At 37.5% G+C, this 19,916-nt stretch overlaps 1 protein-coding gene across 8 annotated transcripts in view; it reads left to right on the forward strand.

The window, feature by feature from the left end:
- MYO1D (myosin ID) overlaps positions 1-19,916 on the forward strand; it is a 351,112-nt gene that overhangs the window by 136,269 nt on the left and 194,927 nt on the right. For all 8 annotated transcript variants that reach the window (XR_014257970.1, XR_014257971.1, XR_014257972.1 and 5 more), the window contains exons 14-15: positions 187-319; positions 11,873-12,039. Coding sequence is in view for 5 of the 8 variants with exons in the window: in XM_082443690.1 (XP_082299816.1) it covers positions 187-319; positions 11,873-12,039 (300 nt within the window). In the remaining 3 variants the exon portion in view is untranslated. The remainder of the gene's footprint in view (positions 1-186; positions 320-11,872; positions 12,040-19,916) is intronic.

Here is a 19,916-nt window from a genome sequence, read left to right on the forward strand (position 1 = left end):
GTGCAGTATCTGTCATTATACCCTCAGCCTAATTTTCTGGGTGGGATCATTTTTCCAATCAGGGCTTGTGAGTTCTGTCTGCAATGCAATCGTGGCTCCCAGGATACAGTTCAACAGGATTGCTTAGCAATTCATATTCAGCTTATTTGAATGTAGCATTCAAACCACTCTTTCTTTGCTTCTCAGTTCAAATCCTGTGCTGAAGAATATGTGGCCCGAAGGCAAACTGAGCATTACAGAGGTGACCAAGAGACCTCTGACTGCCGCCACCTTATTTAAGAATTCTATGATTGCTTTAGTAGACAACCTTGCATCAAAGGTAATTACTGTCTTTTTTAAATATCCATTTCATTTCATAGATTCCCTCTTGATATATGTTATAGAGAATGTATGTGTGGTTTGCTTTGTAGGTGATTATAGTAAATCAAATTGAAGAACATATTTAAAGTGAGTGTTACAATAGAATTCTTAATCCTGTTTTGTTTGTTTGTTTGTTTGTTTTTTGTTTGTTTGTTTGTTTTTTAACATGGCTTGGTAAAACAGTTGTTTGTGTCCCAGATGAAATGCTCTTCTTAAATTTGGGCCTTTTATCCTACTGTAGTCATTAATGGGAAAGTCTTAGTAAGATCTTTAAAAAAAAAAAAAGCAATATACTACAGGCATAGTATATGCCTGACAAAATAAACTTCAGCCCTGTGCTGAAGACAGGGCCTGGCTTAAAAAAAAAATCTTGAAATAAATTGTAACATACCATCTTTATGTTGTATCTGAAGACAAAATGACCAGATAGAGGTTTAAGAGGAAGTTTAGTATTTAAGTATTGTCCTTAGGCTGTTTTAAATAGTTGAACTAAAAAGATGTATTATTGGCAGTTATTTCTGCTTTTTATTGTTCCTTTGAGGTCTAATACTGTTTGATAACTTTAGTCTGGGATTTTTTTTCCCCTTAAAGAACAGATTTCTACTCTTAACTGCTGCTGTTGACAAGTTTGATAAATTAGGCAGCATTCTGGGACTCATTATTTTTAGTGCCTTCATTTTTATCTTTCTCTTCTGATGCTTTTCCAGTATATTTTTTCTTCTTCATTTTTAACTTTTTTTTAAAAATCAACTTCCTCTCTAAAAATTTAAATCTATATTATTTTTGGTTACTTCCCTGTGGATAAATTAGGCAAATCACAAGAACACATCTATTCAGTAGCTTTCTGTTCTTTTCATCAGGATTCTTTGGCCTCAGGTGACAACAGATAAGCACAATGTGTTGGCTTGTATAATCAAAAATCCAGAAAGGCAGGGAGGGGTAAGGACATGGAGTGGTAGACTAGAATACCCTTAGGGCCCCTCCTCTTGTCCCTCAGCTTCTCTCTGCATGTCAGCTTCAACCTGTCTCATCCAGCAAGAAGGAAAGTGAACCTAGAAGGAAGGCATGGGACACAAGAAACAGAGTTGAACACAGAATTTTATAAAATGTATTTTATACAATACATTAATTATAAATATATAGTTTATAAAACATATTCGATTTATTCAATTAACTAGAAAAGAATCACTTTTGTTTTCTAAATTTGGTAGTTAAATGTGAATTTTTTTAAAATAAAAATTCTAGAACCATCTATAATTTCTGTATGGGCAATTGCATTCAGCTACTAAACAACTGAACCCCCCCTCCCCAAATTAGTGGCTTAAACAAGAGACACATTTATTTCTCTCTCTGTAAATGAAGTACAGGAGAAGGTATCCCAGCACTCGTATAGCAGCTCTAAGGTTATTAGAGACAAGTTCCTTCTGTCTTTCTGCTCTACCATCCTAGTGCTTGGCATCCCTCCTCCTGGTCCGAGATGGCAATTGGAGCCTCTTCCCTTTTAAAGAGACTTCCTGGAAGTCTCATATAGCACTTTAGCTACATCTCATTTGCTGTACCTAGTTGCCAGGGAAGCTGGGAAGTGCCTTTTTATTCTGGTCAGCAGTGCACCCAGCTAGAAGTAAATTTTCTGTTTTGAAGTAGGAAAAAAAATACTGTGTGTGAGGTAGGCAACGAGTCTAGCAGTCTCTGCTACAGCTCCCCAGTCTGTGTGTTTGTTGAGGTGGGGGAATGAGGGAGAGAGTAGGGACAAGCAAAAGAATAGAGACAACCTATCAGTCTAATAGAAGGCAGGAAGGTGGGCAGGGCAGAAACAAAGGAAAAATGTTACATTTAGAAAATACATACATGATAGAAATAAATCTAATTAATTGGTACTCACCATAAATGTAAATAGACTGAACAGACTGGATAGGTGGAAAATCCAGGTACAGGCATACCTTGTTTTATTGCAATTCACAGATAGTGCATTTTTTACACATTGAAGGTTTGTGGCAACCCTGCAACAAGTAAGGTTACCAACACCATTTTCCCAGCACCATTTTCTCACTTGTATCTCTGTGTCACAGTTTGGTAATTCTTGCAGTATTTCAAACATTTTCATTATTGTTATATTTGCTGTGGTGATCTGTGACCAGTGATCTTTGATGATCTACGGCTCGCTGAAGGCTTAGGTGATGGTTAGTGTGTTTTAGCAATAAAGTATTTTTAATTCAGGTATTGGTTTTTTAAGGCATAATTCTATTGCACACTTAATAGACTATAGTGTCATGTAAACATAACTTTTATATGCACTGGTAAACCAGAAAATTCGTGTGACTTAGCCTGTTGCAGTATTCATGTTATTGCCATGGTCTTGAACTGAATCTGCAGTAACACCAAGGTTTTGCCATGTTGTTTATAGGAGCTACCTAGTTGACACTATGCAGAAAGATTAAGAACAAAAAGGTGGATAAAGATATATCAAGTCCCCACCCCAAAAAACACCCCTGGTGAAAGCAATATTAATGTGAAAAAACATAGAATTTAAGGGAAAAAAGTATTATTACAGATAAAGAGACTAATCATAATAAAATGAAAACTCAGTAAAGCCATTTTGAACTAGCTACCTAACAGCACAGCCATGAAGGTACTTGAACTCTATAAAGCAAAAAAAAAAAAAAAGAACCTGAAAAACTGTAAAAGGCAAAATTGACAGGTCCACAATCCTGGAGGGAGATTTTAAACCAACTCTACCAGAAACTGATAGATCAAGCAAAAACCTTAGTAAGAGTGCAGCAGCCAAATTTAAACTTTATCTAATAGATCAAAAGATCTCTGTACCCAGGAGATAGGAAATACATATTCCTTTCAGGTATACATGCAACATTTACAAGAATTGACCACGTGCTAGATCACAAAAGAAGTCTCAGCTATTTTAACAAATGTATATATAGATGCATCTCCATCCTCACAGCAAATGAAAAGAAAATCAGCATTAAAAAAGTTTTGTTTTTGTTTTTAATGTGCTTGGGAACTTAAAAATACTCCTAAAGTGGTCTACTTGTTATGCCTTTATTTAAAAAAAAAAAAAAAACAAGGAAGACTGAAAGTAAATGAGTTAACTTCAACTCAAGAAGCCAGAAAGGGAAATCCAAAAAAAATCTAAAGAAAAAATTAAGAAAATTTTTAAATAGCAAAAACTAAAAGTAATCAAAAAATTAATCAAATAGACCTTTAAAAAACTTATTTTAAAAATAGAAAATAATGTTAAAAATGAAAAAATGATACAACTTTATATATTGCAGAGATTTTTAAAAGTATCAGAATATTATGAACAACTGTATGCCAGTGAATTTGAAAAATTCGTTTTCTAGAAAAATATTATCAAAATTAACTCAAGAAGAAATAGAAAGCCTGAATAAATCAGTAACCTTAAAGATTCTGAATCACTAATCAGAAGTCTGCCTTCCCCCAATTCTGCCAAGAACTTCAGGCCCAGATGGTTTTACAGATAAGTTTTACAAATCCTTCAAGGAGCCAGTAATTCCTATCATACATACATTGTTTTGGAGGATGGGAAGAAGAGAGGCCACTACCCAATTCATTTTATGAGCTTAGTATTACCTTAGTACGAGGTTAACGTGAAAAAATGAAATTAGAGATGATTTTCACCTAGGAACATAAACATGAAGATTTTTAAAATACGTGTAAGTAATGCATTTTCCGGCAACAGGGTGAACAAAGCACCCCCTAAAACCAACTGAGAGCAACCAAAAATTGATAAATTATAAAAACCTACTTCCTGAATACGATCATGAACTAACAAGAAAGCAAAGAATATGCAGGCCTGGTGCTGAGTGAAGGCAGAAATTAACTGAATGGAGGGAAAAATAACTAGAGCACCAGAGCTGCTTTCACCCTGTCAGCATCTGTTGAAGTGGGTGACTTTGAGTATAGGTATCCAAGGCTGGTCCTTGGAGGGAAGCCCAGGGCCTGCCCAGAGTAGGGTGACTAACAAGGAATCACAAACCACATGCATACTCACACATATGTACACACACAAACACATGCACACACACAATGGTAGGTCTCCAGAGGGCTGCCTCCTCAGAGAGCTACCTCTAGAATGAGCTAGAAATAACCCCTCATTATCTGAAAGGAAAACTGCCTGTCTTGGTCCTTGGCACTGAGCCAAGCAGGGTGGGTGGCCATCCCTTGAGAATTTATAATTGTAAGCCAGCTTTTGTGAGATTTGCAGTCCAAATTCACACTACCTGGGTGGCCTGAAAAGGCTCAAGCCTGGTCAATTCAGGTCTGGTATTGCCCCCAGGCATCTGATGGAAGCAAGGTGAGGGAACCACCTTCATTCCAGACCTTAAAGAACTTCCACAGATGGAGTTCTAAGGAAAATAGGGAGTTCGTAGTAAAAGATCTCCACAGACATAAAGAAGCAAGACAGGACACAGGGAGAGTCAGTCTAAACAACAGACTCATGAAAATGTCTTATACTGGATTATCAGAAACAGACTATAAGAATGTTTAATATGTTTCAAGAAATGAAAGGCCTAAAAATATGAGAACTAGTAATTGAGAGCAGGTAACTAGTCAATTGATAGAAATAAAAACTAAATAATTAAAACTCAGTGGATAGGTTTAACATCAGTTTAGACAAAGCTGAAGAGAGAATAGGGAAATGAAAGAAACAATTGAAGAAATTATCCAGAATCCCACTTAAAGAGACCAAGAAATTAAAACTATAAAAGACACATTAAGAGACATTGAAGATAAAATGAAAAGGTCTAACATGCATCTAACCAGAGTCAAAGAAGGAGAGGAGAGAATGGGCAGAACAATAGAAGGAAAAGAAAAAAGAATTTCAAGAATGATGAAAGACACCACTGTACAGGGTCAGGAAGTCCAGTGTATCCTGAGCTGGAAAAATTAAAAGAAATCTGCTCCCAAGCACCTAGTGAAACCCCAGAATACCAAAGACAAAGAAAATACCTTAAAAGCAGATTAGCTATGAAGAGAGAAAATAACCAGAATTCTATACCAAGAGAATTTATATTTTTCAAGAAGAGAGACACAACAAAGAATCTTTCTGAAAAATAAAAACAGAGAGTTAGAACCACAGTAAAGGAAATTCTAAAAGATATATGTCAGATAGGACGATGTCTGATTACTGAACGAAAGTCTGAAATGCAAAATGAAGAGCAAAGAAATTGGTAAATATGTGGGTGCATATAAACTGACTCTGTAAAATAATATTTTATTGGATTAAAAATACAGGTTAGAGCTAAGTAACACAACAACAATAGCATATAAATTGGAAGGGTGGGTGATTATATTTCAACTGTTTAAGGTGCTTGGTTGTTCAGGAAAAGGATAAAAGTATTGGTTAGCTTATAACTCTCATGAGTTATAAATACATATGAAATTTTCTAGTGTAGTCATTGAAAGAATAGAAATGAGTTTATAACTTCCAAACTAGTGGTTGGGGGTGGGGGAAGCCAGAATGAAAAAAAAAATCATTAGTCCTAAAAAACAGGAAAGAGGAGACAAAATAACATAGGAAAGCTGGGACAAATAAAGATGGTAGAAATAAATCCAAATATATTAGTAATTACAGTGAATATAAATGGAGAAAAATTATCAAATCAGATTAAAGAAAAAGAATACAGATATATTGCCACTTATTAATGACATCTAATCATAACAGAAAGGTTGAAAGTTTACATTTAAAAAGATATATCAGGGCTTCCGTGGTGGCGCAGTGGTTGAGAATCTGCCTGCCAATGCAGGGGACACGGGTTCGAGCCCTGGTCTGGGAAGATCCTACATGCCACGGAGCAACAAGGCCCGTGAGCCACAACTACTGAGCCTGCGCATCTGGAGCCTGTGCTCTGCAACAAGAGAGGCCGCGATAGTGAGAGGCCCACGCACCACAATGAAGAGTGGCCCCCGCTTGCCACAACTAGAGAAAGCCCTTGCACAGAAACGAAGACCCAACACAGCCAAAAAATAAATAAATAAATAAATAAATAAATTTTAAAAATAGAGGAATTCCTTTAAAAAAAAAAAAAAGATATATCCGGCAAATTCTGACATTCTGGAATCACCTTAATCCAATTTCAGGACCTGTAGTGGCTCAGCAGTGAGCTGCCTCCCATCCCTGAAAGTGCCAGACTATTTTCCATTCACCTTTAACTCCCAAGTTTAGCTCTTCAGGATTCCAGACCAAAGTGTAGCTCTGCATCCAAGGTCTCAAATTCCAGCTTTCATCCCCTGAACCCCACAAGGCTGTCAGCAGCCGTGCTCAGCCTCACAGCTGCCTCTCCAGATCAACGGTTGCCTCTAAGACAAAAGCAGCCCTGAAGGCTGGCTTCACCCCTCTGGGCTTTAGTCTTACTCTCATCTTGGCTATGTTATTAGCTCTGATGCATTGAGATTTCTCCCCTCTCCCCATATTTTGTGTAGCACTTATTTTCAGCGACTCCCTCAGGAAGGTTGGTATGAATTGCCTGGTCCTCCATCACCAGAAGTGCATTTTCTCAGAGTCCACACAGTGGTTTTGTTTTGTTTTGTTTTGTTTTACTTTTTAAATGTTTATTTATTTTATTGACATACAATTGACATACAACAGTATATCAGTTTCAGATGTACAACATAATGATTCAATATTCGTATATTTTGCAAAATGATCACCACAATAAGTCTAATTAACATCCATCACCATGCACAGTTACACTTTTTTTTCCCTGTGATGAGAACTTTTAAGATTTACTCTCTCAGCAGCTTTCAAATATACAATACAGTATTATTAACTATAGCACACAGTGTTTTTAAATGTATGTCTTATCGCCACCTAGATTATAAGTCTTTTGAATCTAAAGAATGACTTCTACTAATTTTATATACTTCTTGATACCTCATAAAGCACTCTGGGGCTTCCCTGGTGGCGCAGTGGTTGAGAATCTGCCTGCCAATGCAGGGGACACGGGTTCGAGCCCTGGTCTGGGAAGATCCCACATGCCGCGGAGCAACTAGGCCCGTGAGCCACAACTACTGAGCCTGCGCGTCTGGAGCCTGTGCTCCGTAACAAAAGAGGCCACGATAGTGAGAGGCCCGCGCACCGCGATGAAGAGTGAACCCCGCTTGCCGCAACTAGAGAAAGCCCTTGCACAGAAACGAAGACCCAACACAGCCAAACAAACAAACAAACAAATAAATAAATAAATAAATAATTTTTTAAAAAAGTCACAGGCTGGCAATCATGCACTCCAGCAATATTTAAAAAAAAAAAACAGCGCTCTGAACAGACGGTCAGTAAATTATTAAATGAACTTGAATTTGCCTTTGACTCTATTTATACTGTTCAACACATGTTAAATATCAATAGATGAATATCTATCTAAATCAGGTATCTTCTGCCTAATACATATACTGATTGGTGTACTTTGGCAAAGGATGTTTTTCACAAAAATATAGGGAGAAATAGGTTTGAAAGCACAAGATAATAAGATCACTATCAACTTTGGGAATTTAACTTTAATAAGACACTTTGAATTTGTCAAATTTAGGATTTCTTAGGTTGAGTCAATCTGGATATTTACAAAGGAGAGAGGAGGCGGCGTTTATAAATTGAAACAGAATTCTGATTAAATATAGAGAAAGTATTTCCACTAGCTTCCTTATCTGAAGGTTTTTATGTTACTAACCAGGATGAAAGGGCATTCCCCCACCCCTTAGCTGGTCATGAAGTGTCTATTCCAGTGTTACCACTTCCTGTGCATAATCAGTCAATACTGGTAAAATTCCATTCAACTGGGTTCTGTTTAGTAAAGTTACTTATACTACTCAAATGATACCTTACACTAAGATTGCTTTGCCCACATGATTGCATAAATTATTGAGTTCAAAATATTTTCTAATTCATACTGTAATTTTCTTTTAGACCTGAGGGTAATTTAGAAGTATATTTCTTAATTTCCAGCCTTATATGATTTTCTAATTATCTTCTTGCTCTTGATTTCTAGCTTAATCTCATTTGATCAGAGGATAGACTCTGTGTGATTTCAGTCCTTAGAAATTTGTGAAGTTTTCTTTGTGTTAAAATTATTTGCATTTAATATTCTACACACATCCATTAGTTTGCTAGTCATATTATTATTGTCCAGTGTTTCTGCATTCTTACTAATTACTTTGTTTTGTCAGTGCTGAAATGTGTGATAAAACCTACTTTGATTCTGAACTTGTCTACTTCTTGTTGTACCTTCCATTTTTGCTTTAAATATTTTGAGAATTTATTAGGCTTATTCAAATTAGAACGGTTATATCTCCCTAGTGTTTGAGTCATTTATCACTATGAAATGTCTTTATATTGCTTTTTGCCTTAAAGTCAGCTTTGCATGAATAAAAAAGTTAAAAGCAGCTTTTCTTTTGGCCAGGGCTTGCATGGTCTATCCTTTTCCACCCTTTTGCTTTCAACCTTTCCATATCCTTATGTTTCAAGTTTGTCCCTCATAAATAGCATATAGTTAGTTTTGTTTTTTATCCCTTCTGACCATCTTTGTCTTTCAAATAAATCACTTAGTTCATTTATTCTTTTTTTTTTAATAAGTTTATTTTATTTACTTTTGGCTGCGTTGGGTCTTTGTTGCTGTGTGCAGGCTTTCTCTAGTTGTGGCGAGCAGGGGCTACTCTTTGTTGTGGTGCACGGGCTTCTTATTGCGGTGGCTTCTCTTGTTGCGGAGCATGGACTCTAGGCGTGCGGGCTGCAGTTGTTGTGGCTCGCAGGCTCTAGAGTGCAGGCTCAGTAGTTGCGGCTCACAGGCTTAGTTGCTCCGCGCATGTGGGATCTTCCCAGACCAGGGCTTGAACCCGTGTCCCCTGCGTTGGCAGGTGGATTCTTAACCACTGTGCCACCAGGGAAGCCCAGTTCAGTTACTCTTAACGTAGCTACCGTATGTTGTATTTAAATCAACCATCTCATTAGTGCTTTCTGTTTGTCTCTTCTATATTTCTTTTTCTTTGCTTCCTAACGTTTTTGATTGATTACTGTGGGCAAAAGGTAAACAGAATTCTATTCCTTCTGCTTGATAACCTCAGTTAAATTTCTAACTCTGTTCCCCTGTTAACCTAGTATGATGTATATCAACTATATTACTAGGCAACATCACTTAAGATAAAAATTACCCCTATTGGTAAATTGCACCTGTACTGGGAAAATGATAATTGTCTGGTGGGGATGACATACTTTTGGCTTCCTGAGTGTGATGACTCATGTATTAGGCATGTCCCTTTCAAGGACCCTGGAAGCTATGTCTTTAGAGTTGTTACAGAGATATTGAATCCTATGGGGCATGAGGCTTTTAAACCAAGGGCACTTCCCACATCTGTCTGATATGGACCTCATCTTATTGTGCCCAAGCTATTACCTGACTGCAGTATGGGCTGCTGCACGACCTTGACATGCCTGCTGGCAAACCGTGTTCTTGTCCTCCTGGGTAGACTCCTGCCAAGTGCGGGCTGTAAGTCTTTTGAGTCAGAATGTTCAGTTAGACCTAGGGAGGCATCCTTTCCTTGCACTGCCGCCGCCCCCACCCCACCCCCACTACCACTCAGTATTGCAATGATTTTTTATTACTACATTTATTCACGTTATTATTTTGGAAGATTTACATTATAATATTGTTTTGGTGGTTACTCAAGTTATTACAATGTCATTTTGGATTATAGAAATCTAATCTTATTTGGTGCTTTCACCTCCTTCCTGGACAATGCAAGGTCCATAAAACATCTTAATTCCATTTGTCTTCCTCCCAACTTACGCGCTCTTTTGGTCATGTACTTATAAATATTTTATTTATTTATTTATTTATTTATTTATTTATTTATACACATATATATACAGATATATATGTGTATATATATATATAAAGCCAGTAAGATGATGACATCATCATCATCATTATTATTACTACTAGGTTTAGTCAATATCTGTTTAGATTTACTCATTTATTACTTCTTTTTTCCTCTTTCTATATCACTGAGCTTCCTCTTGGACCATTCTTCTTCTCCCTGAATTTCATCCTGTTATATCTGAGGCCTGATGTTGACAAATTCTGAAAATATTTTATGCTGTTTTCCTTCTTGAAGAATATTTTTGCTGGGTGTAAAATTCTACATTGGCAGTTCTTTAAGCATTTCAAAGACAATACTCATTTGTCTTCTGGATTCCATATTTTCTTTTGAGAAGTCAGCTGTCAGTCTATTTGTTGCTCCTTTAGGTAGTCAGCCTTTTTTCTTCTGGCTGCCCTTCTTTGGTTTTCAGAAGTTTAACTGACGTACCTAGGTGTAAATTTTTCTTTTTAAATCTTGCTTGCAGTTTGTAGCACTTCTTCAGTTTGTTACAGCTTGATTGTTTTTCATCAGTTTTACAAAGTTCTTGGCTATTAGCTCTTCAAATATTGCTTCTGCCCCTTCTGTCTCCTCCCTTTGGGACTGCAGTTACTTAGACCACTTCACTGTGTCTTCTGTGCCTCTTAACCTCTCTTCTTTATTTTCCATCTTTTTGTCTCTCCATGATCCATTCTGGGAAAATTCTTCTCACCTTCCTTCTAGTTCACTAATTTTTTTCTTCACCAGTTTCTAATCTACTCTTCTACTGATCCACTGAGTTCTTAATTTCCATTATTGTATTTTTAAGTCCTAGGTTTTCCACTTGTTCTGGTTCTTTTTTGTAGTTTCTGGTTCTCTAAAAAAATTCTCAATATTGTCTTTTGTCATCTTGAACATGCTAAGCGTAGTTGTTTTAATATTTCTATCTGATAACTCCAGTATCTGGACCCTTACAGATCTTTTTATTTTGTATGTTGTTTTGCTATTTCTAATTCATGTTATCTTGGCTCCTTATATATCTGGTTAACTTTTATTTTGTTCCAAACATTATATTTGCAAAACTGTTTATAGAAATAATTGGAGGCCCAAGTTTATGTAATCTTTCTCTAGGGAAGATTTATCTTTGCTCCTTTTAGGCACCTAAAAGCACTGATATTCCAAAGAAGCTATTCCAGTTTGAAGGACTGAAATGATTCAAAGCTGAAAGGAGCACTTAGTATGTACCAGGGCTGTGCCAATTATTTTACATTCTTAAACAATGCATTTTTACCACAGCTTCTGCCTCTTTCTATTAAATTACTCCTTCTGTTACTTTTAACCATGTTTCTGTAAATACACAAAAACTTGATGTTTACATGTCTCAGTTGTTTACACCCTAGTTTTATCCCCTTTTTACTATTCCTGATGAGTCCTAAAATATAATAATACAAAATTTTAACTGAATGCCTGAGAATTTCCAGGCATTAAATTGAAGGGAAATTTAAGTTGAAGGGAAAGGAAGAATTTTTTTATAAGTCAAATGAGAGTCACAGAGCTCAATTTGACACAGCTAACACTAATGACATGTTAATGTCTTTAGTCCGGGATTTTTCTCCAGTGAAACTTATCATTTGCCGATTCATTTCTTTAGGAACCATATTATGTACGTTGCATCAAACCCAATGACAAGAAGTCCCCACAGATCTTTGACGATGAACGCTGCCGGCATCAAGTAGAGTATCTTGGACTCCTGGAAAATGTGAGGGTGCGTCGGGCAGGGTTCGCCTTCCGCCAGACCTACGAGAAGTTTCTTCACAGGTGAGAATAGACTAAACAAGGAAACCTGCTAACACACTGAGAATTATGGAGTCCTCCCCATGTTTAAACATGCATCAGCTCCTATCAGACAATCTAAATGTTTGTTGAATGAACAGAAGAGTTGAGGAAACTGCAACTATGAAAGACCTTCCCAGAATCGGCAGGAGTCCCCTTGAGTCTGTGGTTTACGGACCATGGGGAAAAGTTTTATTCTTCATGGGGAAAATGGGGGCATATAGTATAGGAGAAAAAACAAGGATTTGGAGTCACAGCTGGGTTGGAATCCTGGCTATGCTACTCATTTGCTTCACGACCTTGAGCTAGAAATTTAACTTCTTTGACTCGCCTTCTGCATCTATAAAATGAGTATAGTAACACTACCTCATAAGCCTTTTGTTGTGAGGATTAAATTAACCAAAGTAAAAAGGCTAGGTGCCTGACACATAATAGATGTTCAATTAATGCTGCTTAGCATTACCGATATTGCTAACTATAATAATAACAAAATATTAAGTAGTTAATCATGGAGCCCCTAAAATTAGTCTACCTGATTGAATCCTGGCTTTGCCATTTCTTAGCTTTTTGACCTTAGGCAAATCATATAACCTTTCCATGCCTCAGGTTCCTATGTATAAAATGGGGGAAATTAATTAATCTTTTTAAATGGGAATAATAATGGTAACTACCTGGTAGGGCTGCTGGGGGATGAAGTAATATATGTAAAGTACTTAGAATGGTACCTGGCATATAGTAATCACTCAATAAATGTAAGGTATCATTGCTATTGTTATTTATTTTTACTAACAATAATGATAGTTGACACCTGGTATCATAAAAATAGTGTTTTAAATGCCATCTATTCATTTATTTAAAAATATTTATTGAGCATTTCCTATGTTGTAGACTGCAGATTCCACAAAATATGAATAAACAAATACATAAAATACTGATTGGTGAGAAGAGTATCTAAGGAGATAATAATGACAGGAAGGGGTCAGCCATACAAAGGTCAAAGAATAGAGCAGGTAGAGCAGAGGAAACAGCAGAGAAAAGTCTCTCTTGCAATAATAAGTGGTGTTTTAGGTACCAAACATCATCCAGTGTGGTTGGAGGATGCTGAGTGACAGGGCAGTGGTGTAGGGTGAGATCAGAGATGGACATAGGCCAGATCATGTTGAATGTTGTAATCCAGACTAAACAGTTTAGATTTTGGCTAATTGTGGTAGAAAACCACTGGTGGATTTTATGCAGGGAGCAACCCAATCTTATGGATGTCTTAAGATATCACTGTGGCTGCTGTGTGAATAGGAAGCAAGGAGACATTTAGAGATGCTATTGCAGGAATCCAGGAGAGGCAGCTCAGCGAGAGTGCCTTGAACAAGGAATTATTGTAGATCCAAGAGTAGTGGACTAATTCAGGGTATGTTTTGTGGAAGGGTAGACTAGACTTGCTCATGGATTGGCGCGATGAGAGAGGAGTAGAGAGGGATGAAGGTTAACAAGTAGATTCTGGCTGGAGCATCTGGGTAAGCATGGTACCATTTGCTGAGGCGAGAAAGATTGGGGAAGAGAAGTTTGAGGAGGAGGACATGGAACTGGGGCAAAGATGGAATCAAGATTGTCTCCTGACTGTGTTAGGTTTGAAATGGCTACTAAATGTCTAGGTAGAAATACTAAGTAAGTTATTAGCCATACATATCTGGAGTTCCGGGAAGAAGTCCAGGCTGGAAATAGAAATTTTGGAGTTATTAGTATACAGATTGTATATAAAGTCTTGGAACTGGATAGAAAAGAGGAGGAGGCCCATGCCAACATTTAGGTTTGTGGTCTGACATGAAAGAACCAGCAAAGAGAAGAGAAGAAGCAACCAAGAGGATAGAAGAAATATCAGAAGAGGGTTATGTCACAGAAGCCAAGAGAAGATGGCATTTCAAGAAGAAGAGTACAGTTATCATATTAAATGTTGCTGTGCCATCAAGTAAGATAAAAGCAGAAGCTTAACCGTTAGACTAGGCAACATAGAGGTCAAAGGAGAAAAGGCTGGACAGAGCCCCATTTGAGCAGGATGGGGAAGTGAAGTGAGAATTTGGATGTCTCTGGACAACTCAAGAATGTGTGCTATGAATGAGAGCAGAGAAAAATAGAAGCAGCAGCCAGAGTGGAATGTGAGGTCAAGGAGATACTAGAAAATGTATGTATGCAGGTGGGGATGATTCAGAACAGAGGGAGAAACCAGCAACACAGGAGGGAGGGAGATAATTGTAATAGTAACATCCTTGAGAAGGCAAGGAATGAAATCCCAAGCACAAGTGGAAGGTTTGTCAGCTTTAGATGGGAGCAGGGAGGCTTCATCCTTAGCAACAGGATGAAAGGCAGAGAATATGAATACAGATGCAGGAAGCCTCAAAGCTTGGCTGATGGCAAAGATGAAGATGTTCCTATCTGATTGCTTCTATTTCCTTAATAAAGTATGAGGCAAGGTCATGAGCTGAGAGTGAAGATTAGGAGATGTGTAGGACGTTGGAGGGGAAATGAAAATACTCATTTTGGAGAGTGGGAAAGCATAGGTGTGTATGGTAGTTTTGCTGCTAGGAAGATCTGAGCACCCACTTGACATTTGAGGTTATAAGTGTACAGTGACACCACCTAGCCACTGTCTGTTGTTCTCCACCAGTGTTCAGCTACTTGTGTGAAGAAGTGAAAGGGATTTACACTAATTGGAGACTCTTGGAATGAATAAAACTTTATAGCAGAATAGCCTAGAAAATTGAAACAGTTTTATATTGATCAAAAGGTTATGCTCAAAACTGATCATTTTCCTTATTGAAATCATACTGTTCTTTAAATTTTTTTTTTTTTTTTATTGAGGCTGTCGAGTAGGAATGTTATCATGAGTAGAGATGTGTTCATTCTGAGTCTTGACTTCAAACAGTGTCAAATTATATTAATAGGAAGATTGTTAGTCCCTTGTCATTACTCAGAATTCTAGCAATTACTCAATTGTAGTATTGATTTTTGTGTTGTCACATATATAAGATCAGCAGAAGTTAAGTATTAGAATGAGCAAGATGGGAATGGGTAACTATAGGATGGGGATGAACTAAAAGTATATTTCCCTAAAATATATATTTCTCTAACTAAAAATATATTATCATGATAATAGAAGCCATGGAAAGAAGTTGAAATAAGAGAATAAGCAAGCTTGATTTGGAGGGGACAAAGACTTTTGCAAGTGCATATCCTCACTCTTAATCTCTTTATGCACCTATTTTACTTTCAACTCAAGATGTTTGGTGTGTTTTTTGGCATGAAAGACATGCTATAAGGATTGGATTCTGTTTTCTCATACTCATGTAAAAATAGAAAAGATTAAAAAGAACCTATGAATTTCAAATATGATGGTCTTAGGAGTACAAGCTTAAATCTGCCATTCCCACTCCAGAACATCCCCCAATAATATAAAATATGTGTATTTAAAGCCACGTTAATGCATAGCCACACTATGGAATCAAAAGGGGGATTCTCAGTGAACCTCCTAAATACCTCCTAAGATGTGAATCACTCCTAAATACACTATGAAGCAGACATGAAGACCCAGAAGTAAGCCAAGGTCACAGTTTTAAGGAAAGACTGCCTTGTGAGGCTTGAGCTGCCATTCAGGAAGCATCTCAGCTACTGTGCTGGAGTTTACCCAGCTGCAGCACCGGGAGGTTGCCATAATGGCCAGGGCAAGTAACCGCCTCAGCAACTGTAACGGAGACATCATAGGTATATTGGCCAAGACTCAGGAAGCAAAAGTAGCCACCTAACAAGAGGCCAACAAAGGCCAAGATGTACACGTACATAGAAGGACTCTGGGGAAGGAGACGAGATAACAGTCAAACATCTGAGAAAGGCCAGACCAATGAAAAAGAGACAATAAGCTCAACAAATAAAAAACCTCACCCCCAAGGGACCAGAGCAAGGAGTGAAAGACATTAGAATAAGCCTATTTCATATTCTCCAAGAGATAAAGGAGAGAATTATGGTCCTAAAATAGGAATACAAAGTTAGAAACAAGAACAGGTAGTTATTAAAAAGAACTAATTAGAGATTTAGAAAATGAAAACCAGATCAAGCACAATGAAAGAGTGAATTGTCCATCAGTAGAAGGAGTCAGCAATTTGTAGTGTAATCATACAATGGTTACTAATCAGCATTAAAGAGAATGAATGGCTAATACAGCAACAACATGGATGAATAAAACATTATGTGGAAAAGGAGTCACCGAAGAGTAATTTCTTTATGCTGCCATTTATATGAAGTTTAAGAACAGATAGAAATCAGAGCAGTGCTTTGCTCTGGGTTGGGGGTTAACTGGAAAGGGGGAAGGGCAATGGGGGAACTCTTTGAGATTATGGAGATGATCTGTATCTTGATTGGCATGTCAGTTCCATGGGTGTACACATTTTTCAAACTTACTGATTCGTGTACTTAAATGTGTGCATTTTACTATACGTAAAGTTTACCACAATTAGAAAAATTTTTTTCTTAAATAAACTTCTTTTAAACAACTTAGTGAGCTAGAGGATCAAGCTGCAGACTTCTTCCAGACCTCTTCACAAAGAAAAAGAGATGGGAAGTACTAAAGAAAGGTCAAGCTGCGTGTAAGGTTAATCCAGGAGGGCCAAAAGCCATCTAACTGGAGCTCCAGAAGGAAAGAAGAGTCTAGGGGTCAGATTGAAAGAATACACTGAGTGTAAAACATACAAAGTTTTTTAATGAAACTTAGGTACATTATGTTCACTTTCAGAATGTTAGACATAAATAAAAATGCTTAGAGCTCCCAAGAAGAAAGGCAAACTACCTGTGAGGGAGTGAGACTCATACTGACATTAGACTTCTCATTAGCAACATTCAGTGTAAACAAAGGAGCAGTATCTTCATAGTGAAGGGGAATGAAGTGTATGCTTAGAATTTTATTCCATGCCAAGTTATCATTCAAGAGTGTGGGCAAAATAAAAATGTTTTCTGACATAATATAGGCTCAGAAAGTTTACTATTCTGAGAGGGTCATAGACCCTCTGAAAAATCTCTAGAGGGTATACTTTAGCAAAAAGGAGAATAAATGCAGGAGGGAAATATGGAATGCAAAAAAGCAACATTGAACAAATAAGTAGGTAAAACTTTTTGTGAAATCTGAACAAGTATTGATTGTAAGGGGGAAAAAGTCTGTAGTAATCATTTGCAGCAAAAATTAAAATAGTAGTGAGAAATATAGAGAAGTAAAGACTTTTGTACTCCTTATGGGAAGAATATAGATGTTAATTAACTAGACAGGAAATAGTATATATTTTTACATAAATAAATGTTTACATATTTAATTTTTCAGAATGATAATAATAATAGTGCTGACATTGTGAAGTGCTCACACCATATGTACCCAGCACTGTTGTAAACAATCTGCATGTAGTCTGTCCCTAAAGCTGGCAACCAGATGAGGAGAGTGTGTTACCCCCATTTTATGCAGATGAGGAAACCGAGGCACACAGGTTAAGGAACTTGCCTCAGGTCATGGAGCCAGGTAGTGGTGTAGCCGTGTCTGAGCTCAGGCAGTTGCCTCCTGAACCTACCGTCTTTAACAGTGCACCGCCTCACAACTGAATGTGCGGCTTTATCAGAGGAAGGAATAAAATGGAATAAAGAAAACTCAGTCTACCCAAGAGAAAACAGGGTAAAAAGCAACGAAGAGAAAGCACAACTAATAGAAAACATTAAATGAGAAGTTGAGAAAATTGAAACATATTAATAATCACAATAAAAGTGTCAGACTTGCCCTTTAAAAGACAGAATTGTGGGAAGACTGAAGTCTCTCTAGTTGATGACTATCTAAGTTCAGATTAGGTTCTCTCTACTAGACTCATCTAGGAAGAGTGCTGGATGAGATGGTGGGATGTGCATCTGGGTGGGATGTGCATCTGGGAAGATGGTCTATCCCTCCTCTGCAGGCTGTGTTTATCTGCCACTTTACATAAAATGTGTTTGTTCACATTGAAAAATTGACATTTTATTGTCATACTGATTGAACTAATTAACAATGGGACATGGGGTAGGATGGAAGGTGTGTAGGACATTGGATCAATGTTTTCAGTCCTGGTGGGAGAAAAAGTAATATTTTCCTCAATGAGTTTGTGCTTTTAGATTCTGCAGATTTTTTGTAAGCTAGCTTTGAACCTAAATTTCTACTTGTCATTTTCATTTTCATTCTTTTATTGAAAAAGAGAGAGAAGGATTTTAAATGTACCGATAACCTTAAAAGCTGCTAAAGTCTTTCAGGGAGGTAAAACTAGTTGTCAGAAAGCAGATGAATTTAGCTTTTTAATTTGCAAGTTCAGGATGCTGGTTTGCTGAAGAACTTGAGGCATGCCCTTGACCGTCAGGAAGAAAGGAAGGGCGCCGTTATCCTGATGTGTTAGCTGAGCAGTGTGGCAGTAGGATTGCTTCTAGTTTCTGCAACGTGCCTAAAACTTTAAACAAATGCCATTACTCCCTGTTGACTCTTATTCTATCGAGAGTTTTATAATGAATTTGGAAGTTTTTAGATTTTATTTCCTTTTTTCACATGACGTTGCTTAATATTACCTTTCTCTTCATATTAGAACTCTGGTTTCTGTTTCTGTCTCTATCTGGCAAGTGACTAGACTTTTAAATGTATTTTCTTCCATTCTTTCATTCAGTAGATATCTCGTTCCTCATTGTATGGTGGACAACACGATAGGCACATGGCATATAGTGGGGAACAAAACAAAATTCCTGCCTTCGTGGTACCCATAGACTGACATTCAACAGACAAACACACAAATCAATATGATTACAAACTGTGATGAATGGTGTGAGGAAAAGAAACCCATCTGGCTGCCCTAGAGAGGAATAATGGGGGTGAGGGTTGATGGTTGATGAAGGAAAATCAAAAAAAGACTAAGGAGTCTCAGCCTTTCAAAGAGTAGATTAAAAAGCATTCCAGGCAATGGGAACAGCATATGCAAAGTCTCCAAGACAAGAAAGAGGCAACCGCATTACAGGGCCCTAAAGAAGGCCAAGGTGACTGGAGTAGAATAATGAAAGCAGGAGAGCAGTAAAAGATAAAAATGATGTGAGGCTTTTTGGAATACTACTCTGGCTGCTAAATATGCAGAATGGATTGAAGAGGAAATGGAAAACTGGTTAGGAGTCTATTGTAGTAAACTTGATGGTGGCTTATATTAGGATTGTAGCAGTAAAGATGAGAATAGTTGAATTTTAAATATATTTTGGAGGTGGAGTCAATAGACTTGATGATGGATTAGAAGGAATGATAGAGAAGAGAAGGGATCAAATATGACTCCCAGGATTCTGGCTTTAGTAACTGAGGACATTGAGGTAGGAAGGACTGAAAGAGGAATTTAAGATGCCTTTAGGTCTATATAGGCATTGGATATGTGAGTCTGAAGCTCAGAACTGAGAACTGGGCTTGGGATAATAAATGCATGAGTTGAAAAATAAAGTGGATGGAATAGATGAAGTGATGTGGGAGGTTGTACATAGAGAGAAGAGGGCCTGATATGAGCTCTGGGACACTCCAACATTTGGGGGTCCAGTAATGAGGAGTTGCCAGAAAATGAGATTGAGAAGAGATACCCGGAGAGACAGAAGGAAGCCAGGGAGAGTGTGCTGTTGTGGAAGCTAAGATGGAAATCAGGAAAAGAGAGAGACATCAAGAAGAAGGGATCAGATGCCCCTTAGATACATAGTATCTTAACCAGAAATGTGTAAAGCCCTAGGAGGAAAGCGTGCAGACTCCTGAAAGGCACGAAAGTAGACTTGAACTAATGGAATGATATCCCTTGTTCTTGGATAGG

The sequence above is a fragment of the Balaenoptera physalus genome (genome assembly GCF_965194825.1).
Source record: "Balaenoptera physalus genome assembly, chromosome: 20".
Taxonomy (NCBI): domain Eukaryota; kingdom Metazoa; phylum Chordata; class Mammalia; order Artiodactyla; family Balaenopteridae; genus Balaenoptera; species Balaenoptera physalus.